Source organism: Myxocyprinus asiaticus, chromosome 22 (genome assembly GCF_019703515.2).
Source record: "Myxocyprinus asiaticus isolate MX2 ecotype Aquarium Trade chromosome 22, UBuf_Myxa_2, whole genome shotgun sequence".
Lineage (NCBI taxonomy): Eukaryota > Metazoa > Chordata > Actinopteri > Cypriniformes > Catostomidae > Myxocyprinus > Myxocyprinus asiaticus.
The window spans coordinates 2,847,501-2,873,539 of record NC_059365.1 but is presented as its reverse complement, the minus strand read 5'-3'; the positions used below and the strand labels follow the sequence as shown (position 1 = coordinate 2,873,539).

General features: G+C 38.7%; 1 protein-coding gene across 1 annotated transcript in view; it reads left to right on the top strand.

The window, feature by feature from the left end:
• The window catches only part of LOC127412662 (protein diaphanous homolog 1-like), a 161,337-nt gene that overhangs the window by 116,443 nt on the left and 18,855 nt on the right, over window positions 1–26,039 (top strand). Inside the window, exons 18-22 of the mRNA XM_051649208.1 lie at window positions 18,239–18,337; window positions 21,123–21,217; window positions 21,316–21,417; window positions 21,707–21,946; window positions 22,393–22,522. Of these exons, the coding sequence (XP_051505168.1) occupies window positions 18,239–18,337; window positions 21,123–21,217; window positions 21,316–21,417; window positions 21,707–21,946; window positions 22,393–22,522 (666 nt within the window). The remainder of the gene's footprint in view (window positions 1–18,238; window positions 18,338–21,122; window positions 21,218–21,315; window positions 21,418–21,706; window positions 21,947–22,392; window positions 22,523–26,039) is intronic.

Below are 26,039 nucleotides of genomic sequence, written 5' to 3'. Positions count from 1 at the left end.
TGCATTTTGGTCATTTTGAGTGCTTGAACTTTTAACTTTAAACGTTTTTTTTTAAAATTGTTAACCCAAAATTAAAAATCTGTCATCAATTACTCACCCTCGTGTTGTTCCAAACCAAGGCTAACATTCGGCCTAACATCTCCATTTGTGTTCCATGGAAGAAGGAGAGTCATGTGGGTTTGGAACGACTTTAGGGTGAGTAAATGACAGAATTTAACTTTTTGGATGCTCTATTAATTCATAAAACTGTCATGCTTTCTGTTACATTTCTATTCCATCAGTTGCATTCCGTCTAGCTGGTATTGAACGCAAGAAGCCATTCTGTGTGAACGCCACCCCCCCAATCATCTTCATACAGATTACTGTTGTTGCCCTTTATTCAAAGTCATCATGTGTGGTGTCCACATACAGTTGCAACACTAATCAATCAGATTGCACGATACGACCCAAAATGCCACTGTACGCAATCACAAATTTAAAATAAGAAAAGTTGAAAAAGTTGTTCAAATATCACTTGATTTTTGTGTGTGTGTGTGACTGGTTTCTGGATTTATATACGTTTCTGCTCCAGCTCTCTCCATCTGTACACGTTTGACTGCCTGTGTGTTTATGAGTGTGTGTGTGTGTGTGTGTGTGTGTGTGTGTGTGTGTGTGTGTGTTTAGAGTGGTTAGCTGCAGGTTTAAAGTTTTATAAAGCTGTCAGTTCTCAGTGATTTTCATTTGAGCGGGAGAGTAAAGCCGACAGACGCTGTGGAGTGTGTAAGAGAGTTCTGCTTCAACACACACCACACAAACACACACACACACACACACACACACACACACACACACACAGGGTAACATGAGGTGCAGAGCTGTAGTTCACACACCTTTACCGCAGTATCAGAGTCAGTGTGTACAGATAACAGGGTCAAATCTCACTCACAGGGGAAAACACACACACTCTTTCTTTCTTTCTTTCTTTCTGTCTGTCTGTCTGTCGCTTTCTCTTTTTATCGGTCTCAGAGTTTGTGGGGTCTTGTGCTTATGACTTATGTATGATAGGTTGTACAATATATCAGTATCGGCCAATATGAACATGTTATTCTGATTAGATTTCAAACTTTATCCATCATTTCTACTGTACATTATTACATATTAATATGTGATCTCAAAATGCTAGATTGGAATTTAAAGAGTTGGCAAAGCAAATAATTAAAAGAGAAATTAAATCTGGGGGGGGGGGGATATGTATCATTACATGTGTCCAATGTTTTCAATAAGTAAATAATATAATATAATTAGGACTGTCAATCAGTTTAATTAAAAATATCATATTCCAATTAATTAATTGATTTAATCATAATTAATCACAAATATCAATATTTGGTGAGAAAGGCCCTTGAATAAAAATAATTGAATAAATATATAATTATAAATATATTCAGATCTGAGATTGACAGGCTCGCTGGCCCCGGACACGCTGTTGACGGGTCCTCAGCCACTGCTCCGCCCCCTACTGCTCCGTCCCCTAGCGGACATCAAGGCTCCTCCGCTTCCCCGCAGACATGCTGAACACACACACACACACACACACACACACACACATACAGCTTCATACGTCTCTCTCTCTCTCCGTCTGCTGCTGTCTCCTCTCCTTAAATACTCCCGCCACCCCTCACTGGAATGCGAGACTGGTGTGGCACACAGGTGGAACTCATTCACCACTTATCTTCCCGGCCTCGCTCTGCCCAAACGCCACTCAGCCCCGTGCTGCTTGCCAGACATACATGCATGTTTTTGTCCCGTTTTCGTTTATTGCCTCATGAAACAAACAGAATATGGGGAATGGCATGTTGTTACTTACAGCAACAAGGTGCAGAGATGTTGAAATAATCCTCACAGCGCGACATGAGCTTGGCTCTCACTCGCGGTCTGTCGCTTGATGCTGTCCGAGTCCCTGCCTGAAGGAAAGAGTGTCCGTCTGATGCATGTGCATATAGAAAAGCATTTTAAATAGCACAGATGGAACGTGTCCTGTGAAACATTGACTAACTCATTTGAGAATGGATTGATGATCTACCACCCCATGAGTCGTGAGTTCGAATCCAGGGCGTGCTGAGTGACTCCAGCCAGGTCTCCTAAGCAACCAAATTGGCCCGGTTGCTAGGGAGGGTAGAGTCACATGGGGTAAACTCCTCGTGGTCACTATAATGTGGTTCTCGCTCTCGGTGGGGCGGGTGGTGAGTTTTGCATGGATGCCGCGGAGAATAGCGTGAAGCCTCTACACTCAATAAGTCACGTGATAAGATGCGCGGATTGACTGTCTCGGACGCGGAGGCAACTGAGATTTGTCCTCCACCACCCGGGTTGAGGAGAGTCACTACACCACCACGAGGACTTAGAGCACATTGGGAATTGGGCATTCCAAATTGGGGAGAAAAGGGGATTAATTTATTATTAATTATTGGTATCAGACAATATTTCGATGGTTCCATGTGTATGTTTAAGTGTGTCCATATGTACACGTGTTGTGTTATATTATAGTCATTTTATATTTGTAGGTTACAAATCCTTAGAAAGTAGATCTCACATTTGATTTGTGTATGTGTGTGCGTGCAGCTGTTGTTGTACATTAATCACTGATTTTCCTGTAGTAATATAACATCTGTCTATCCTTAAACTTGAGCTATTGAGCAGATTAACCATTCTTAAACCAGCGCACACACACACACGCACACACACACACACACACACACACACTGACGTGACCCCAGGCAGCAATTCTGCTGATGATGAAGATAGTTTGACTGACAGAAGCTCAGATATGTGTTTGTTTATGCATCGATAAACATGTTCATGTAATTACTGTCTGTCTCGTGTGAGCGGTTCGAGAGACGTGTGAGTGTGTATGTGAACATGTATGCATGTATGATGTTTACAAACACACCCCTGGCTTGGCCTGGTCACAAATCATGGTGGGTTTGTTTTCCATTCAGATGAGCTGATGGGGCCGAAATATAAAAACCTTCAGCTATCACACACACACACACACACACTCACTAATTTATCAGCAAAACCCTCCGTAAACTAGTTTACATCCACAGCGAATTCAGAGTAGAGTCAATCGCTGCTTTCACACATACAGCCTTTTCCAAAAAAATTAACTGCAATTTTCAGTTTTGAGGTCATGTGTGAACACGACCCGTCGCTGTAAATTTAGCTCTCTCTATTTCCCTGAATGAAAAGATGTAACATTACCTGAAAAGGTTTGTTTTGATGCTATGTTTGAACAGAGTCGTGAGATTAACGGTTCGAGCACCTAGGAGGTCAGGACATGCTGACATAAGACGGAGATGATTCTATTATTCTCGAAAAAATGTCACCAAATTGGACAGAGTCAGAGGATATAAAAAATATTTGTAATTTTAGATCCAACCTTAGAGGAAATCTGGTAGAGTATGATGTTCCACAACTCAAATCTAAAGTCATGCGGTGAGCAGCCAGTGGAAATCGGGCGTGTGCGTCCACGACACTGGACCACAAAGAAATGGAGATGGAGAGCGGATGAAGAAATTTGTCGACTCAGCCCTCTACAGACATGTTGGAGAAAGAATCGGTATTGGCTATTGACAACATGTAAGCGTAATGCAACTAAAAAACTAAAAAATATATTAAGAAAACCGAGGAGGAGGCATCATATATATATATATATTTTAATATATATGATTTCACGCAATACAGTATACTTTTTTGAATTTTCATATTTTGCTTTTGATCCTTTTAATCACATTTTAGCTTGTGTACAAATGTACAAATTTCACATTCTATCAATTTATATGATGTCATGAAATTGCATTTTTAATATTGATACAAGCTGTTGTCACTAGCTGGGTTTCCATAATGTTTTGCATTTTTGTTGCGCATTTCTGAAAATGTGAGTAATGAAAAAGCAAAACACTGCACGTTTCCATGAACTGTAAATGTGCGTTATCTTTAGGGAGCCCGCATTTTTGTCGTGGAGCAGCTGAACGACCTCTTTGCTTCGGGGAGAGTTGTATTTGCTGTTATATAGCAATTGTACATTGTTATTAAATGCTGCCCGAAGACATCGCAGAATAAGTGCAGTAGCTCATATAATGAGGGCTCAAATGGCCTCCATATACCTGGGAGCGCCCACGCTCAAAACAGTTCTGGTGGACTGTGAGGACCCACTTTACCGACGATCTGTGGGTGAAGCACTTTCGACTAACCAGGGCTACATTTGCAGAATTGTGTGCCATGGTCGGACCTTTCGTTGAGCCAGTCACATCAAGCTCTCGCACACCTATACCATCCGACGAGCGCATTGCCATCATGCTTTACAAATGGTCATGACATGTCATTGTTCATGTGAAAAAGCCTTTTACATCACTTTAATGCACATTTTAACTAACGCAAAACTCTAGAAAATTCACCTCCTCCTAGCGCATTAAATTGTATGCAAATTTTGAGAGTTTATTCGCATATTAAGCGTTTTCATTCAGGATTTCTTATACACATTTTCAAAATGCACATTATAATTTAATTGCTGCTATATCAAAACTACTATGCAAAAAATAAATAATAAAAAATACAAAATGTTTTACCAAACCCTTGCATAGAGGCAGCAAAATCCTATTTCTTATATCCTTTAATATTTAGTGTTTTCTGAAGTTAAAATATTTCACAATGTATGATTGAGCCTTTCAAATATTTATGTATTTACAGATTTATTACACTTACTACATTACTACATTTTGTAACATGTTTGTATATATGCACTTGTGTGATTTACATTGAGTTTACATTGATATGTGTAACAAGCGCTAAATTGGTACTGTCTCTTTAAGAGAACCGGCAGCTCCGCGAGCAAATGCTTACGGTTGAATTAGCGCAGCGCACATTAACGAGAGAGAAGTTGCACCGTGCTTTTTCCCTCATTTGTGCAAAGTGTGATTTAGAAATAATGTTTCTATTTATCTTTTTGATCACCAACTTACTGTAAATAACAAAGGATTTTAAAAGAGACATGAAATGAAAATGGGGTGCCTGGGTCTCGTCTTTGAACACATAATACATGGAACGAAGCAAAAGGAAACTTTTACGTGCATAATGTGTATGACTTGTATAAATATTTATTGTACACTTTCTCAAATTCAAATCTACAATCACTCGAGTTTTGCAACACTTTTACCTTCTAACAGATGTCCAACAGGTGCGTTACTGGTCTTTATCCATGCTTTAAACGAAGAATGTTGTGAAAACAGTCCGGGGAAAAGTTTAACTAAATTCAGAGTTGACGTCGTTAAATGCAGTGTCAATGCCATTTCGCGGCTGAACTAAAGCGATGGTGACAGATCCAGACCCACTGCAGCCAAATAAGGTCAATTTCCTTCAGAGTGCGCGCTCACAAGACTGTAAAAGATGAGGCTGAATCCAGTTTCTTAATCGTTGACTTCTTATTCAGTAAAAGGATTGCAGCGCTCAAGTGCTTCTTCGTCACTACACAACTCAATCTCTGGCGAGGAGAATCTGAATATTTACTCACCAGTGGCTAATAAAATATATATTTAGTCGAATAGCGTGAACTTTGGTCGCATATTCGAGTCATTTACTAGCTATGTAGAGGGCTGCGATTGATAAAGTAACTAATTACATTTCAGAGTTTAATGCCATTGGTGCTCAAGTGTGAATGGTAGCAAAACGGAAAAAAGCCGTAAAGCCGGTGCATGTTTGAATAGAAGATGTGGTACATTTACTAGCAAAGGCAATCCACCAATTTTACTGCAGTTTAACAGGTTTCATGTGTTAAGGTGGGAACTGTCTTATAAACGAAGTTACTCTTTACAAACAAACTATGCTTTTAGCAACCCAGAAAAGAACTGCTTTCAATAGGTGCATCATTCAAATTGAGCTGAAAATGCCCCAAAAGTGCTGTTGTGCATTTGAAATACTTTTTAAATGATTATTTGTGATTTTGGGCTTCTTTAGATTTCCATCAGGACTAATTTGACATATTATGATATTTCACAGATCACCATTACTGTTATTACGTCTGCTCTATTAAGATCTCGCAGCTGCTGTTGGTAGATTTAAAAGACTTGAGCGTGTTGGCATTGATAGTGAAAAAGGATTTAATTATTGATCTGTTTCACACCCAGAGCGATCGAAATGCTTTAGAAGACATTAATTTAACTACTGGCGTCGTATGGATTACTTTTATGCTGCCTTTATGTGCTTTTTGGAGCTTCAAAGTTCACTTGCATTGTATGGACCTACAGAGCTGAAATATTTTTCTAAAAATCTTCTTTTGTGTTCATCAGAATGAAAAAAGTCATAAACATCTGGGATGGCATGAGGGTAAATGATGAGAGAATTTTTATTTTTGGTTGAACTATCCCTTTCATCTTCATGGAGTCGCCGCACAAACTCCGATCGCAAACGACTGATTTTTTTTTGTTGTTTTTTTCTCCCCAATTTGGAATGCCCAATTCCCAATGTGCTTTTTAAGTCCTCGTGGTGGCGTAGTGACTAGCCTCAATCCGGGTGGCAGAGGACGAATCTCAGTTGCCTCCGCGTCTGAGACCGTCAATCCGTGCATCTTATCACGTGGCTTGTTGAGCACGTTACCGCGGAGATGTAGCACGTGTGGAGGCTTCACGCTATTCTCCGCGACATCCATGCACAACTCACCACGCGCCCCACTGAGAGCGAGAACCACATTATAGCGACCACGAAGAGGTTACCCCATGTGACTCTACCCTCCCTAGCAACCGGGCCAATTTGGTTGCTTAGGAGACCTGGCTGGAGTCACTCAGCACACCCTGGATTCAAACTCGCGACTCCAAGGGTGGTAGTCAGCGTCAACACTCGCTGAGCTACCCAGGCCCCTGCGCAAACGATTTCCAAAGCATTACCCAATGAGGCCAAATATTGATCTTACGATTATCTTATACCAGCAGATAAGATCTAACAGGATGAACGGGACCAACGCAAGGCATACTGTTAGTGAAATGATATGCAAATCATACATGTAATACTTCTGAAATATGTCTTTGCATTTATCTTGAATGCATTAAGTAACTTGATCGGCTGTTTGCATATTGAATATTGATCATGTCAAATGTTATTATGTTCTGATGTGGATCAATAATTTAAGCAGTAAAGATGCATTTTACATGTTTGGCAGTTTTCATTTTTATATGCCACATTTCTCAGGTGTATATCAACCTGTTACATGTCCGACTAAATCATACAGGCCTATTGAATATATTGAGTTAAAACTGTTCAAAAATATATTCAGACATATATTTCTTTTCTATAAACCATAAATATCCCTTTATAATAACATCAGTTAACATTAACAAACATTATTGGATCTATACAGTAATTGCTTAACAGATTTATTAAAAAGAACCGGGAAGCACGTTTGTCTGCAGTGTGACGTTACGGTGATTTCACGATTAATAAAAAGGGATAGTTCACCAAAAATGATTTTGTCATCATTTACTCACCCTCATGACTCTTTTTAGAATAACATGCACTGATGAATCGAGCTGCAAGTGAACCGGGAAAATTTTGATTTCATGTTGTGTTTAATACATCATATATTGCAGCTGATGTGTGTGACGGCCAGAGTAGCTAATCAAGAATGAGCAGGACATTCTCTCGTCTGTCTCAGAATAGTCATGTTTTTATCCTTTGTCCAGTGAAGGAGGCCGGTTCCCTCGAGGATGGATGGAGAGAGAGATAATGTGTGTGAGTGCTTGTGGGTCTGGTGTGTTTAATTGGACCGTCCACTGTAAACTCCAGCACAGAAAGAGGTCAAACAAACCAGACCATCACATCAAGACCCTCAGGAGGACACTGACAGCACGCCGGGCCTGTGTGTGTTTGTGTGTGTGTGTGTGTGTGTGTGTGTGTGTGTGTGTGTGTGTGTGTGTGTGTCAGAGAAAAAAAATCATTAAAAGAGAGTATGTGTGACATAACGAGAAACATATAAATAACTCACACATACAGTGACAGGATTATTTAAAGAGTTAGTTCAATGAGAGATTAACATTTTTTCATCATTTAATCACTCTTATGTCGTTCCAAACTCGTATGACTTTCTTCTGTGGTACACAAAAGTAATTTTTCTATTAAAATCATTTCATTAATTTTAGGTTACAATTTGGGTGATGGGTTAAACTTAATAAAAAATAGTTATATCATTTGTTGGTGCATTTCTCTTTCTCTACGGGCCAACTTGTACGTTTTCTTACAATTCCACTTATCTTGTACTATTATTATATTGGGATAGTTCATCCAAAAATTAAAATGCAGTCATTGTTTACTCACCCCTGTGTTGTTATAACCCTATAAGACTTTCTTTCTTTTTCTGAACACAAAGGGAGAAATTGTGAATAAATGTTGTGCTCAGTGATGTCATACAATGGCAGTTTATGGTGACCACATCTTCAAGCTTCAAAAGAACACAAAAGTATAATTCAGAAGTCTAATAAATTATTCCATGAGTCTCATGATTGTTATGAAAGCATACGATAAGATTTGGTGAGAAACAAACTGAACTCAAATGTATTATTTAATGAAAATTTTCACTGACTGTTGATCTCCTGTGCACATTCATGATAGGACACGAGAACAACAGTTCACGCAGCGCCCTCGAGACATTGGGGCGTTCAAGCGAAAACTCGTTTTGTTGATCTAAAAACAGGTCCTCAACAGCAATAGTGACAACAGAACACAACACAGCTGCACACAAAACAGAGAACAGAACTTACTAAACATGTCTGAAGAGTTTGTAGTCGAAGAACTGATGCATTTCTATGCCCAGCCTTATTTTCTATGCCCAGTCCTCAGAAATCAAACAGAAACATAGAGGAGGCTACAGGCAGCCACAGTCACACCGTGTCCTAACCTGACGGAAAACGACACGCGATAAAAGGTATCTTTTCTATGTTAATCAGAGTTTTTGTCCTGATGGTACATTCTATCGATCGCCTGTTTTCTATTTTCGACATTGTGCGTGTAACTCTGCCCGCTGTGAACTGGCACCGGTCCAGAAACTTTAAAAAAAAATAAGGCTGGACATAGAAATGCATCAGTTCTTCAACTACAAACTCTTCAGACATGTTTAGTAAGTTCTGTTTTGTGTGCAGTTGTGTTGTGTTCTGTTGTCACTATCACTGTGGAGGACCTGTTTTTAGATAAACAAAATGAGTTTTCGCTTGAACGCCCCAATGTCTCGAGGGCGCTGCGTGAACTGTTGCTCTCGTGTCCTATCATGAACGCGCACAGGAGATCAACAGTCAGTGAACATTTTCTCTAAATAATACATTAGATTTCAGTTTGTTTCTCATCAAATCTTATCATATGCTTTCAGAACAATCATGAGACTCATGGAATAATTTATTAGACTTCTGAATTATACTTTTGTGTTCTTTTGAAGCATGAAGAGGTGGTCACCATAAACTGCCATTGTATGACATCACTGAGCATAACATTTTTTCTTTGTGTTAAGAAGAAGATAGAAAGTCATATAGAGTTATAACAACACAGGGGTGAGTAAACAATGACTGCATTTTAATTTTTGGGTGAACTAATCCTTTAAGACTTATCATGAGACCAGATTGAAAATCCCTGTTTACACACACACACACACACACACACACACAAACTTGCAGTCTCCTTGAAATGAAATTTGATGTATTTGTGTGTTGTTGTGAATGTGTGCATTTGAGCATGTGTGATGAAATGTGTGTGTCTGTAGGGCAGACTCTGGGCTGGTCTGTGGTGCGAGTCTTGGCATGTGTGTATCTTGGCATCTCTGTCTGGTTTTGCTGCTCGGGTCACACGCCTGCAGTCACACCCACAGGAGAGAACGAGAGAGAGAGAGAGAGAGAGAGAGAGAGAGAGAAGCATTGAGTATCTTCACACTACAAAACGCAGAACATACAGTTAAAATTGTTTTTGTCTGATGTGATTTTGAATATGCAGTACACAATACAGTGTGTGTGTGTGTGTGTGTGTGTGTGTGTTTCATCTGAAGCTGCAGGTTAGTAGAAACTGTTTTCAAAGTCACAGCACTAAAATCTGATTGGAGGAGCCACATTCTGAGCTAATAGAGGGCAGTAGTCAAATTTGAAAGTAAAAATCCCATTCACTCTCTCCATAGAGGGGTTGATTTTTAACGATAAATGATAAACCTTTAAAGATAGACCTACCGTGAGCTCCGAGGTTGTTAATCGACGGTACAGTATATACTTCTGTTGGAGCCATCAGTTAGTGTTATTTCAACTTCATTTTTAATAGCAGAATTTCTGTTTAAGTACTGCACTTGATCCTGAAGAGAAAGATACACCAATCAGAGAATCGCAGCAAACAAAGTGCAGCAAAAGAGCTCTGCAGCGACCGCCCACATTCAGTCGCTCTCCCTACACTCTCAAACTACTTATATATTTGTATACGTATATATATGAAAAAAATCAATAGTTTTATATTTTTCAATCATTTTTAATTCGATTACGTCATTTGCAATGCTTCATGTAGTGCATTCCCTCAATAAAGACATTAAGTACATAGTCTTTTACCGCCGTTTTTAAAAAAAGGCAGCAGACTGTCATGTCCAACAACAGCCTTTAAAGGGCCAGTAAGCCACCATCAAGAACAGCCTTAAAACTGCATAGCAAAATGCCTTCTATTTATTTATTTATTTTTCTTTCATTTATTTTTTCCTTTTCCTTTTCTTATTTCTTTATTTGTTTATGTATTTATTTGTTTGTTTCTTTCCTGCCTTTCCTCTGTATGCCACTAGAGGGCATCAAATCCCAATCAGTCTTATTTAACACAAATACACACAGTGACAGTGAAGTGGTATTAGCTCTTGTGTGTGTAATTGCATGCAGGAGAAAGAAACTGATCTATATTCACACACATTCACAGTCCTCCTTTGTCTCATATATCAGCCCTTTATCCACAACACTGACCTAACAAAATCCTTTTAGTGTGTGTTATCAATGGCCTTGAGTGTGTTTGTGTAATGAAATGTGTGTGTTTGTGTTTGCACAGATGTGGGTCGATGTGTTTTGTTACCACTGTGTGTGTGTGTGTGCGACCTTCATATTTGTGTGCACGGTCACCACGGCATCTTATTAACTTCAGACATCAGTGTGTGTGTGTGTGTGTGTGTGTGTGTGTGTGTGTGTGTCCCGTAGGCTCCCTTGAGCTCTGAGGTGTGAAGGAAGGACAGATTGACTGAGTCATAGTCGAGTGTGTATGTGTGTAATTAGGTTGCTGTAATTGTTGTAGTAAATCTTGATGTGGGTCTTTTGTGTGTGTGAGCAGAGCATTGATTTAAAACCATTACTGTGTGTGTGTGTGTGTGTGTGTGTGTGTGTGTGTGTGTGTGTGTGTGTGTGTGTGTGTGTGTGTGTGTGTGTGTGTGTGTGTGTGTGTGTGTGTGTGTGTGATGAACTCCTAATCTATCTGAACATTCCTAAAATAATATGACTGTGCTCCTGCACTACACAGTAGTGTGTGCATGTGTGTGTGATCAAAAATACACACACACACACTAGAGGTTAAAGTCACAGTAAAGAAAAAAATGTAAGTTTATATAAAAAATATATATATTTTTTTTTCTTTTATTATTTTATTTTTTTACACTCCTGTGACTCTTGTACTTCTGTAAACTGTGGTATAAATCAATCAGTGTTTGTGATTCTGGTGCTGCAGTTCACAGTTGATCCAGTAGATGGCAGTATGACTCCACAAATAGATTTTGGGTAGTTATAGTGTTGGTACTTTTGGCACTTTTAGTTGGTGTTTTATAGTTTCTATTGATTAATCTATTGATTTGTCTTGTCTTTTTCATATAGTGTTAAAAAGTGACAAAAAAACAATTGTATTTACCCTTTTCATTTACTGTTATATTTGAGTATGACTACATTAATAGATTGTGTAGGTTACATGACATTTCAAACGGTGACTGCAGTTTCTTGACACTATACTTCATCTAGAACTATTTTAAACAACATTTTTGTAATTGTTTAATGATAATTATTCATGCTGTGTTAATTGAGTATTTACATGGTACTCTATGGTACTTTCATGGTCCTAAAACATGGTATTACCGTTGTACTCCTTAGTACTTTAAGTGTTGTCTCTTTTATTTTATTTTATTTTTTCTTGCCTATTTCATTGGCTGGTCAAAAAAAAAAAAAACATTCATTTATAGTTTGTTGTTGTTGTTGTTGTTTTTCCCCCCATTATTTTAATTGATATTCTATTTGAGATTTTCTTGCCTTTTTCATTGACTGGTCACATATTGAAAAAAAAAATTCATTTTATTTATATAATATTTTACATTTTAAATCTAAATGTATATTTAGTTTTGCATTTGTGTTGATCAAGTTTTAAAATAATTTTTAAAGCCAATACGAATTAATTTCCAAGTGATCAATAATCCTTATAACATTTTTTTACCGTTTTTATTGGACCCTCATTTTAAGGCCTATGATACTTTTGTTAATGTTTGTTTATTTCCTCTTTCATAACTTGGTAAGAAAGTGACAAACATATGATTTTTTTTTTTTTTATAATCTTTTTTTTTTTTTTTTAGTTAAAATAGATCAATTGTTAAATATAGTTGTAAAGCCAAGCTGAATCAATTTCCACATTACCAATAATCTTTACTATTTTATAGGTGTATTTAGCGCTCATTTCAAGTCTCTAGAATGCCAAAAAAAATTCCATGCATCTTTTTGATGTGACTTTTGTACTTTTTAGGTATTTATTTAATGCGCTCTATAAATCCCTATAGTGTAAAAATGTATAAGCTGCAGTTGCACTCTTCATACACCAGGGGAGCGCAAGTGAGTCCACTCTAAACCCCGCCCATAGGCCGTCCCCTTGAGTTTGGCCCTCCCATTTCCTGTCCAGCTCCCCCGCCCTCAGTCCCACCACACCCTGCTGCCATCTGGCACTGAGTCACCCCTCCGCTGGCCCCCTCCATTCCCTTCCCTCGCATTCCTTCCTCTCAAACAAAAAGAGGATGAAGGGCCCCTTTCAGCTCCAAGGTTACCCTGGAAACTCCCGCAACCACACACACAAACACATACACACACACACACACACACACACACATACACACAATAGTGGACATTAAAGTTTAAAGGGACAGCGTCACCCATCAGCTGCTGTTGCGTTTTGTGTTTAAAACCCCAAACAAAGACCACCTGCCCCTCTCACTCCAACATCTGTCCCTCTTTCTTTTCATTTCTGTCCATCTTTCTAACTCTCTCCCAGAGAGCTGCATTCCTGCAGATGGGAGTTTTGTGTAGAGTGAGTTTGTTTTCTAGTTGATTACTGGATGATGAAGTGTGTGTGTGTGTGTGTGTGTGTGTGTGTGTGTGTTTTCTGACGAATGCATTCCTCCTTTCTTTCAGGAGGAAAAAACATGATTTCCTTTTAAACTTCGGAGTGTGTAGTTCAGCGCTTGCTTCTCGTTTGAAAGGTTTTAAAGAAAGAACAATGTTACTGTGTCAGATGTATTTTAAACTGAGACACAGAAGATTTCAATGGAATAAATAGGCTAACTTTTAACATGAATAGATTTAAACGCAATTACTAAGGACCTACAACCTAGTTTTTATTATTTTATTTATTTAGGTCAATACATAATTCTTATGCTTTTGTGTATGTTTATAGTTTTGATGACTTTACTGTTATAACAAGTGGAAAATAATAATAATAAACACTGAGAAGGACTGGTAGTATAATGTTGTGCCACTTTAAAGTGAGTCAGCTGCCAGCGTTTTTAATTATACCCTGCCCCAAACATCAAATCAATTGGTTTAAATGTTTCTCCAAAGCTCAAAAACACAAACTTGTACATATGAGAGAGAAACATTGAGTGTTTTTAAATAGGTTTAGTGAAAGTTCAGGCTGCAGTTGTGCTGTGTGGCCACTAGAGGTGCCAGCAGTCCACCAAAAAACTTTAAAAAACAAAAGAGTCTGTCATCAATACCCCTTCAGACTAAAAATAATCATTAATGAAAGAGAGCAAGAGAGAGAGATGAAAGAACAGTATTTGTCTTTGTGAGGGTGGATTGTCTTGAGGTTGTGCGAGTCAATTGTTCACATTGATTTTAACATGCTGGACGAGTCTCTCTCTCTCTCTGTCTCTCTCTCTGTTTCTGTGACCTTCCACACTCACATAAACTTTTGCCTTGTATGGAAAAAGAAGGGAGGCGATGAAAAGTGTGTGTCTAAAATGAGATCAGGAGTTTGTGGAGTTCCAGTAACAGCAGACATGATGTCTGTGGCTCACGCTGAACTAATAAACACAGACAGACAGACAGACAGAGAGAGAAAATGACAATTTTAATGTAAACCAGAGAGAGAGACAGAAATATAATGTATAAAGACAGCTGGACATTTACAGATATAACTACATATTTTCTTTAAATATTGCTTTTTTTTTTATAGGGTTACTCTCTCTCTCTCTGTGTGTGTTTGTGAGTGTGTGTGTGTGTGTGTGTGTGTGTGTGTGTGTTCTTTTGTATTAAGCAGGCGTACTGAGGCAGGATGCCATGAGAGGAAGAAAAAAAGGAAGATAAAAGGCAAAGTAGATGAATAGACTTTGAAATAGCAGTGGAATAATACAAAACACAACAGGAGTTTTACAGCACAATCCAGAAACAATAACATTAAAGTGTGTGGGTGAGTGTGTGATAGACACACACACACACACACACACACACACACACACTTCAATGTTAATGCAACACAGATGTGCTGCAGTTTTGTTGCAGTTCTCATTATAACCTGCAGAGGCGCCATTGGCTCATAAATGAATTTAGAATTGTGTGAGTGTGTGTGTGTGTGTGTGTGTGTGTACAGGTTTGGCTATACTTGTGAGTGCCACATTTTTTAAAATGTCCTCACTGATATAGTGAAACTGGTAGAATGTCCACTAGTAAGGACATTTTAGGTGGTCCTCACTAGTAAAAACAGCTCATAAATCAGCCAGATCTTGTTTAACTTTAAATCTACAGATGTACACAGGTTTCTGCGAGAGATGGGTTTAGGGGATAGAATATATGTTCAGCCTGCTGTGAAATCAATGGAAGTGTGTGAGAGATCCTCAATAATATAGTGAAACAAACCTGTGTGCATGTGTTTGTTTGTGTGTGCATATGTGTGTGTGCGTGTCTGTTTGTGAGTGTGTGTGCATGTGTGTGTTTGTGTGTGCGTGCGTGCGCAGCCATTTTGAACACAGATCCCATTTCATGAATCACAGACAGAGAGGATACAGATGTCTGTTCACTCGCTCAACACATAACCAATCACACACACACTCACTCACTCACTCACTCACTCACTCACTCACTCACACACACACACACAAACAGACACACACACACACTCTCTCACTCACTCACATACAAACACTCACAAACAGACGCGCACACAAACAGACACACACTCACAAACAGACACACACTCACAAACAGACACACACACACACTCACACACAGACACACACACACACTCACAAACAGACACACACTCACAAACAGACACACACACACACTCACAAACAGACACTTATTCACAAACAGACACACAAACACACACACACACACTCACACACACACACACACACTCAAACAGACACACACTCACAAACAGACACACACACACTCACAAACAGACACACTCACAAACAGACATATACACACACATTCAAACAGACATACACACACATTCAAACAGACACACACTCACAAACAGACATACACACACATTCAAACAGACACACACTCACAAACAGACATACACACACATTCGAACAGAAACACACTCACAAACAGACACTTATTCACAAACAGACACTTATTCACAAACAGACACACACACACTCACAAACAGACACACACTCAAACAAACACACACACACACACTCACAAACAGACACACACACACTCACAAACAGACACTTATTCACAAACAGACACACACACACTCACAAACAGACACACACTCAAACAAACACACACACACACACACACACTCACAAACAGACACACACACACTCACAAACAGACACACACTCACACACTCACAAACAGACACACACTCACACACTCACAAACAGACACACACTCACACACTCACAAACAGACATACACTCACACACTCACAAACAGACACACACACACACTCAAACAAACAGACATACACACACAAACAGACACTTATTCACAAACAGACACACACACACACACTCACAAACAGACACACACTCAAACAGACACACACTCACACACTCATAAACAGACACACTCACAAACAGACATACACACACATTCAAACAGACACACACTCACAAACAGACATACACACACATTCAAACAGACACACACTCACAAACAGACATACACACACATTCGAACAGAAACACACTCACAAACAGACACTTATTCACAAACAGACACTTATTCACAAACAGACACACACACACTCACAAACAGACACACACTCAAACAAACACACACACACACACTCACAAACAGACACACACACACTCACAAACAGACACTTATTCACAAACAGACACACACACACTCACAAACAGACACACACTCAAACAAACACACACACACACACACACACTCACAAACAGACACACACACACTCACAAACAGACACACACACACTCACAAACAGACACACACTCACACACTCACAAACAGACACACACTCACACACTCACAAACAGACACACACTCACACACTCACAAACAGACATACACTCACACACTCACAAACAGACATACACACACACTCAAACAAACAGACATACACACACAAACAGACACTTATTCACAAACAGACACACACACACACACACTCACAAACAGACACACACTCAAACAGACACACACTCACACACTCATAAACAGACACACTTCTTTAAAGAAATTCTTTAATCAGATTATTATTAGATCTGAGACCCTTACAAACTGACCGTGATAATTAGAGATTTTTTTACTCCAGTAAAATCCTTATAAATGAATATGTGTAAAACACTTGTATAATGTTGTCACTGTTGTATTTTGAAACTATGGTTGTCATGAAAAAATGTAACCACATATTTAAAGGAATATTCCGGGTTCAATACAACTTAAGCTCAATCGACGGCATTTGTGGCAAAATGTTGATTACCTCAAAAGTTAATTTCGACCTCGTTAAGCAAAAATCTGTGTTCCAGTGAGACACTTACAATGGAAGTCAATGGGGTCAATCTGTAAATGTTAAAACACAAGTGTGTGTAATGAGTAAATGTGAGCCTCCATTCTTCTAAACTAATGTGTAAAACGAGTGTGTGTGTGTGTGTGTGTGTGTGTCTGAAAGAGCCTGTGAAAGTGATTTACTGTAGAAGAATGTGTGTAATGTAATACAGAAAGGCTTCACTGTTTTGAGCATTTCCATATGCTGCTGTAACTCAATACACACACACACATGCCAGGTATAAATGCAGTGCTTGGAAATGAGGTACATGGAGAAAACCCCCCAAATGATTATTGAAAAGAGGCTGAAAATGAAGGAGCGACACTAAAATAAAGGCTGAACAGAAATGAGGGAGATAAACAAAAGACATGGACATATGGCTGAGCGAGAGAGGACAGAAGTGAAATGAATAAACAGACTGAAACAAACATCTCACACCACTAAACGTCTATACACACACACACACACACACACACACGAGGATGGTCATATGGTGCTGTGTGTGTGTCTCTGGCGAGTCGTCGGATTGAGAACATTAGTCTTCATGTTTCATTACAGCCGCTAGACGTTTGACTCTTGACCCCGAGCCCTGACCTCTGACCTACTCCTATATTCCGCTAACAGTCTCTCTTTAGAAACAGAGATGCTGACATTTTCTAGATTTTTTTGGGGAAGTTGAGTCTCTATAAGTGTTTAAGCATGGCTGATAAATAACATGGACAGTTTTTATAACTTTTCTCCAGACATGACTGATTTAGGATAAAATGTACAAGTGCATTTACGTTAAATTTTTCATAACCACAGACTTTTTACAGTTCACTTTAATAGTCCTGTGGTGTGATCCATGCATTTTTTGAAAGTACTGTTTATGATTTCTGCTAAATCCCGAGACAAACATGCACCTTCACACTTCCACATCTCTCTCTGTTTCTGTCTCTAGTTAAGAAAGATCAGGAGGCATCTGAAGAAAAGAAAACCGCTCAGAAGAAGAAGGTAAAGGAGTTGAAGGTGCTCGACTCCAAATCCTCCCAGAACCTTTGTGAGTAATACCTGTGTGTCAGTGTCTGCGTCTGTACTGTATCCTGTATTTCAAATGTGAAATAATCTCACTAGTATAATAGTTTGAAGGTGCACTAATATTTTCCCTATTAAAATGTCTGCGCCACCGAACAGATTTACAAAAATAAACATTGTTTTCAGACAGCTTTTCTCGTCTGTTGTTGGTCGAACAAACAGCAAATCTCTAAAATTCAGTTTTCAAAAGTTAAAGTCTTAAATGGTGTAGAAAAAGTCTTAATCATCATTTGAAGAGGTCTTAAATTCAGGGACAGAAAGACCGGAATCATGTAATGGCCTAATGTGATCATTAAACTATGAAAGACTGCAATTTAAGTAAACGAGTCTACATGCTGCGGAGCTCGTGATACGGTGTTTTCAGCAGTTCACAATCAGTGAGTACCGGACTTTTATGTCAAGCTGTCGCTGATGATCAAATGTTGTTGACTAAGTTGACTTTATAGTGTTTTTTTTTTGCTTTATAGATGATTGCAAAAATGCATATTTATATTTATTTCCCATATCTATTTATGTAAGCAGTGGTGAGCGCGAAACATTTCAAAATAAAAGTCCCTGGTGTTGAAAGGTCCAGTATTATGCACCAAATCTTATTATTCTTATTTTATTTTTTATGGTTATTATTGATATTTTAGTTGCACAATAAACTGCTTCTTAGATTTCATTAAATCTGGATTCTTTAAGACTTTTTAGACCACATTGTCACAGTGAGAAAAGACTAAAAACTAGGGCTGTGAATCGATAACAAATTTTAAACTAATTAATCGTGCGGTTTCCTGTGATTAGTCGTGATAATCATGGTACTTAAAATAGAATAATACATTTATTTACTGTATACTTTGTCTCAAAGAAATTGGTTACTCATCATTTATTTTAATTATTTAAATATGTACATGTTCAAAAGTTTTGCGGATAGTTAATGACACTAATTTTTTCAGGTGTAATTTTTGATACAAGTATACACACCGATCAGCCACAACATTAAAACCACTGACAGGTGAAGTGAATAACACCGATTATCTCGTTACAATGGCACCTGTCAAGGGGTGGGATATTAGGCAGCAAGTCAACAGTCAGTTCTTGAATTTCATGTGTTGGAAGCAGGAAAAATGGGCAAGCGTAAGGATCTGAGCGACTTTGACAAGGGCCAAATTGTGATGGCTAGACGACTAGGTCAGAGCATCTCCAAAACAGCAGGTCTTGTGGGGTGTTCCCAGTATGCAGTGGTTAATACCTACCAAAAGTGGTCCAAGGAAGCACAACCGGTGAACCGGCGACAGGGTCATGGGTGCCCAAGGCTCATTGATTCGTGTGGGGAGTGAAGGCTTGCCCATCTGGTCCGATCCCACAGGAGAGCTACTGTAGCACAAAATGTTACTTTGACATGTACCACCTACCTAAAGGTTGTTGCAGACCACATACACCACTTAATGGCAATGGTATTCCCTGATGGCAGTGGCCTCTTCAGCAGGATAATGCGCCCTGCCACACTGCACACATAGTTCGGGAATGGTTTGAGGAACATGACAAAGAGTTCAAGGTGTTGACTTGGCCTCCAAATTCTCCAGATCTCAATCCGATTGAGCATCTCTGGGACATTCTGGACCAACTTGCCTGATCCATGGAGGCCCCACCTTGCAATTGAGAGGATTTAAAGGATGTGCTGCTAACATCTTGGTGCCAGATACCACAGGACACCTTCAGAGGTCTTGTGCAGTCTATTCCTCGACGGGTCAGAGCTGTTTTGGCGGCACGATGGGGACCTACACGATATTAGGCAGGTGGTTTTAATGTTGTGGCTGATCGGTGTATATACATGACATAAAATCAGTGGACATGCTGTAATGTTGAGAAAATCTTCTGGAGTTTTACAGTGGACTTTTTGTAATAATAGGATCAAATGGGCAGATTTGAACTGATATCAAACTTTACTGGCAAGAGAAACTTAAGTGTACATTGTCAATGTATTATTTGACACTATACAGATTTAAAACAAATTGAATGCTGAAGTTTAATTGCTGAAGTTTAAAATCTCAAAACTATTATTTTCTCTGGCTGCAGTTAAGTCTCTCTCGTGCGGTTTCGCTTTTGACACTGGTTCAGATGAAAGTGAGTGAACATTTTCGGGCAATGTGAAGATATACAGCAGCTCTCCCACACTTGTTCACCACTTGCGGGTGAAGTCTCCATTTTCCACTCCCGTGTTTATTTTGCCTGGGACATGCATTGCGCGTAATAAGCATGCACTACTCCACACAATCAGTTTCTGTGCTAAGAGGTGCAGTCGGGTCGAACGTGTATCTCCTGAAAAATTATTTATGCCAATTTTAGCCACAGGAAGTGGGGGAAAACATGAGTGAAGTTTCAGGAAGTGGAAAAAAAAAAACCGGTTACTCCATTAATTGCTTTAATTTTTTTTACGCGTTAAACAGTTAGTTATTTATCGCAGAAATTAACACGTTAAATTTCCCTGCCCTACTTAAAAACAAATGTTTAAAACGCCATTTATATATCAGTTTTAAAAACTATCCGACGAATAGTCCATTAATGGCTTTCTTTCAAAACGTAGTTATCGGTATTGGCAAAAAAACAATACTAGTCGACCAACATAATTTGTGTGTATTGATGGGACATAAAACAATTTTAATATGATATATACATAAATATTAATATTAATTTGTAGCGTATTTAATTGTAATCATTAATAGTGTTGATGTTGTTGTTGAACTGTATATTTGTGTGTGTTGCAGCTATATTCCTGGGTTCAAACAGGCTGCCTTATGAAGAGTTCAAGAATGTCATCTTAGAGGTCGATGAGAAACTTCTCACTGAAAACATGGTGCAGGTATGAAAGAAAGATCTTTTATTTCACTTTCATTTGAAAAGAGCAAGACAAATCCTGTTTTCCATGATATGACTCCTGTAATTGTATGTGTGTTTCAGAGTTTATTGAAGCTGTTACCGGAACAGGAACAGTTGAACACATTATCAGAGATGAAAGATGAATACGAGGAACTGGCCGAATCTGAGCAGTTTGGAGTTGTGGTGAGAAAACACACCATTATACACACACACACTTACAGTATACACACTCTCACTGACTCAGTCGCATGCTGTATTTAGCTAAATAATTGCACTGTAATTTTTTGTCCATGGCGTGCATTGTGATAGCATAGTTATTTCCATCATTTTGTCACATCGCTCTTGGTGTGAACGAGCCATTTATAGACATTTATCACACACACCCTTATTTCTACCATACTAAGTGCTCACACTATAATAGCGAACACTTTGAATTCATAACATTAATCTCTCCCCTCATGTGTGTATGCAGATCAGTTCAGTGAAACGTTTGAAGCCTCGTCTCAGTGCAATCCTCTTCAAGCTTCAGTTTGAGGAGCAGGTGAATAACGTGAAGCCAGACGTCGTGGCAGTGACGGCCGCGTGCGAGGAGCTCCGTCAGAGCGAGAGCTTCTCCAGACTGCTGGAGATCACGCTACTGCTGGGAAACTATATGAACGCAGGGTCACGAAACGCCAAAGCCTTCGGATTCACCATAAGTTACCTGTGCAAGGTCAGAAAAAAGATTGGGATACTTTTAAACTCTAGATAAAAATTATTTACATTTTTGCATAAAGTTAATCAAAACTAGGAGTAAAGGACAGTTCTCCTCTCATTCAATTGTCTGTATTTGCATGTGACAGAATGCACGCTACTGTAGGCAAATTAACACTTTGCTTGCACCAGTTATGAAAATAGATGCAAATGTTTGTGTTTGCGAGATAAGTGCAGCAGTAAATTTGTGTATAAGTAGCTCATCTCAAAAACAATAGAAAGAGCGTTTATGCTCACAGGGACATGGGTTCGAATCCCGCCTGCGCTCCACTTTCATATCTAATAAAGGAAAAATCCAATTAATGAAAAAATACAAATATATTTTTATGTACAATATGTCCTGTATATATGTGAATAGGAAGTCCCCACAAGCATGTAGGCTAATGAAACTATGTGTGTGTTTAGTTAAGGGACACTAAATCAGCTGATCAGAAACAAACTCTGCTGCACTTCCTGGCTGAAATATGTCAGGAGCAGTACCCAGAGGTCATGACCTTCCCAGATGAGCTCATCCACGTGGATAAAGCCAGCAGAGGTGAGACTCGCGCTCACTTCATGAAGAATTAAGTGTATCTTCAAGCACTTACTGTATATTTATAAGAAAATATACTATAAATATATTCTTCAACTTCAGCTACTTTTATCAATGTGAATTTCTAGAAAGTAAAGTCTCGTTAAAAGTCAAGTCATATTTATTTGTATAGCGCTTTTCACAACACACGTCGTTTCAAAGCAGCTTTACAGAAAATCATGCATTAAAACATTTTTCACACTCTCACTAATTTATTTAAAAATTAAATAAAACATAAAAAAATGTCATTTCCATCAGCGTCATTTCCAGCACATCTCAAATGACGCTGATGGAAATAAAATTGTAAATAAAATTTTTTTTTGCTAATTTCATAGCTAACATTTGATGAAGCCTAAATACACAATATTAAATCATATTTTCACACTTTTTGCACAATTTGGCCAAATTGCAGCTTGATTGGAAATGACGGCCAATAAAAAGTTATATTTTCTTAGATTTTTTTCTTTGTTTTGTCTCATATTTCATCTCAAGCATGCTCTTCGCCGACACTTTTGTCCACTTTTGTTAACAAGTACACTAACTTTTGAATAAAAACTTAATTAGGGACAAAATTGTTTGGTGTGGTGGAAATGACGCCACAACTGTCATATTTTTATTTTATTTTTTATAGAAATAATTTTTACAATAGATGGTTATGTTTATTATGTCACTCTTTGTTTAGATTATTATAGTTTTAAACATGTAATTATTTGTATTTTTATAATGGATTTTCATAGTTTACTATTGAAAGTCTGGGCCTGAGACAAGGCTAAAACCTTTGAAAAGTACCAAAAATACATGAAGAAGGCCTGGTAAAAAGTTTCTAATTCAGTTTTAATGTGACCTTCTTATAGGTTGTAGGTTGGAAAAAGTATGTGAATCTCTAGGCTAATGACATCAACAAAAGCTAGTCAGGAGTTGGCAAACCTGGCATCCAATTAATGAAACGAGATTGGAGGTGTTGGTCAGAGCTACTTAGAAGACTTACGATCAAGAATTAGTGCTTTACATAATGCTGGCTACAAATTATTTATAAATGGAGACGATTTAGTACTGTGGCTACTCCCTGAACCCTAGAGTGACAGTTAAAGACTTAACATCTCTGTTCATGAGTCTATTATACGGAAAACATTAAACGGGCATGGTGTCCATGGCAGGACACCATGAAGGAAACCACTACTTTCCAACAAAAACATTGCTGCTTGCCTGAAGTTTGCCAAAGACCATCTTGACACTCCACAACAGTACTGCGAAAATGTTTTGTGGACTAATAAAAACTAAGGTTGAATTGTTTGGGAAGAACACACAGCACTACATATGGTGTAAACAGGGCATCGCATACCGACATGAAAACATCATCCCAACAGTGAAGAACGGAAGAGGGAGCATCATTATTTGCTTCGGGCCTTGACTGCTTGCCATCATCGAGGGAAAAATGAATACTCAATTTTATTAAAATATCCTACAGGATAATGTCAGGGTGGCAGTGCGCCAGCTGAAGTTCAGTAGAAGTTGGGTGATGCAGCAGGACAATAACCCTAAACATCGAAGTAAATCCACTACAGAATGACTTAAAAAAAAGAAAGTCCACCTTTTGGAGTGTCCCAGTCAGAGCCCAGACCTTAACCCAATAGAGATACTGTGGAATGACCTCAAGAGAGCCGTTCACACCAGAAATCCTAAGGAAGAATGGTCCAAAATTCCCTCTGAACAAATGCTTGTTTGAGGGATTTTGCTGCCAAACGAGGATCGACCAGTTATTAAATCCTAGGGTTCACATACTTATTCCTACAGCACTGTGAATGTGTAATGGTGTCTATATACTGTGTCAGACACAGGCTGTGGGCTTTGAGACTAGGCAAGCATCAAATATTTTTAATACATGTTATTAAACGCTGTGCCCAAAACACATTATACGGGTGAGTGTAATGTCGAGGAAATGTTATAGACATAAATTGTTGCCTTAGAACCCACCAGTCAATGGAAACAAATGTCACAAATTGTTTTAAATTCAGGACATTAATATTGCTCATATCACACAAATTCAAGATTGTCATATACTGAGCCGAGCATGTTTTTGAGGCATGTTCATGTAGCGTAGTGCCAGAAAAGCTTGTTTTGACACACAACAAAAAGAAAAGATTGCCAGTTTTAGCATCATAGGCCTCACACGTCACTCTTCCCACAGTTCAGAACCTAACCCTAACCCATGGACAGCGGCAATTAACTAATATGACCACCAAAGACAAAAATCTTAACCTGAATGCACAAAGCAAATGTAACTTAGACACGTTACATTAAATGTTTTTTTTAATCGGGCACTGCACACATTTGATAGCCTCTCTTTCTCAATTCAATTGAAATCTTTGCGAAATCCCCGTAGGTCGCCGATACTCACACTGTATCCATTTTAGCGCTTATTAATAACGCATTAGTTAAGTGAACGTGTTTACGCGAAACAAAAATCTAGCCTATCAGATAGCGTGATTGAAGGAAGGAGCTTCTGATTGGCTTACTCGTTTTGGTAAGCATACATACCTTGGCCATTTGTAGTGGCGGGCGTAATTCAGTTTGAATGAAAGTACCGTGTTGAATGAAAGGGCAGTAAACAATGCTTTGAATCAGAGAAAACATAGCATAAAGTGCCTATACCTGCTCAACAGAGATGAAAGATGACGAATTTGAATGAAAACAGTAGTTTATATTAACAGTTTTATTTAAGTATCACACACAGATATGTAATATTGGATCATTTTTCTCAATAAATAAATGAACAAGTATAATATTTGTCTCATTTGTTTAATTGGGTTCTTTTTATCTACTTTTAGGACTTTTGTGAAAATCTGATGATGTTTCAGGTCATATTTTTGCAGAAATCTAGAAAATTCTAAAGGGTTCACAAACTTTCAAGCAGTATATATATATATATATTTTTGTCTTTGGTGGTCATATTAGTTGCATATACTCCAGACAGAACTGGTGTAACTGAGTCAGGTTTGTAGGCCTCCTTGCTCACGCACGCTTCGCACGCATCGGATGTAGGACAGGGCTTTGTGATGATCACTCCAATATCTTGACTTTGTTGTCCTTAAGCCATTTTGCCACAACTTTGGAGGTATGCTTGTGGTCATTGTCCATTTGGAAGACCCATTTGTGATCGAGCTTTAACTTCCTGGCTGATGTCTTGAGATGTTGCTTCAATATATCCACATAATTTTCCTTCCTCATGATGCCATCTATTTTGTGAAGTGCACCAGTCCCTCCTGCAGCAAAGCACCCCCACAACATGATGCTGCCACCCCCATGCTTCACAGTTGGGATGGTGTTCTTCGGCTTGCAAGCCTCACCCTTTTTCCTCCAAACATAACGATGGTCATTATGGCCAAACAGTTCAATTTTTGTTTCATCAGACCAGAGGACATTTCTCCAAAAAGTAAGATCTTTGTCCCCATGTGCACTTGCAAACTGCAGTCTGGCTTTT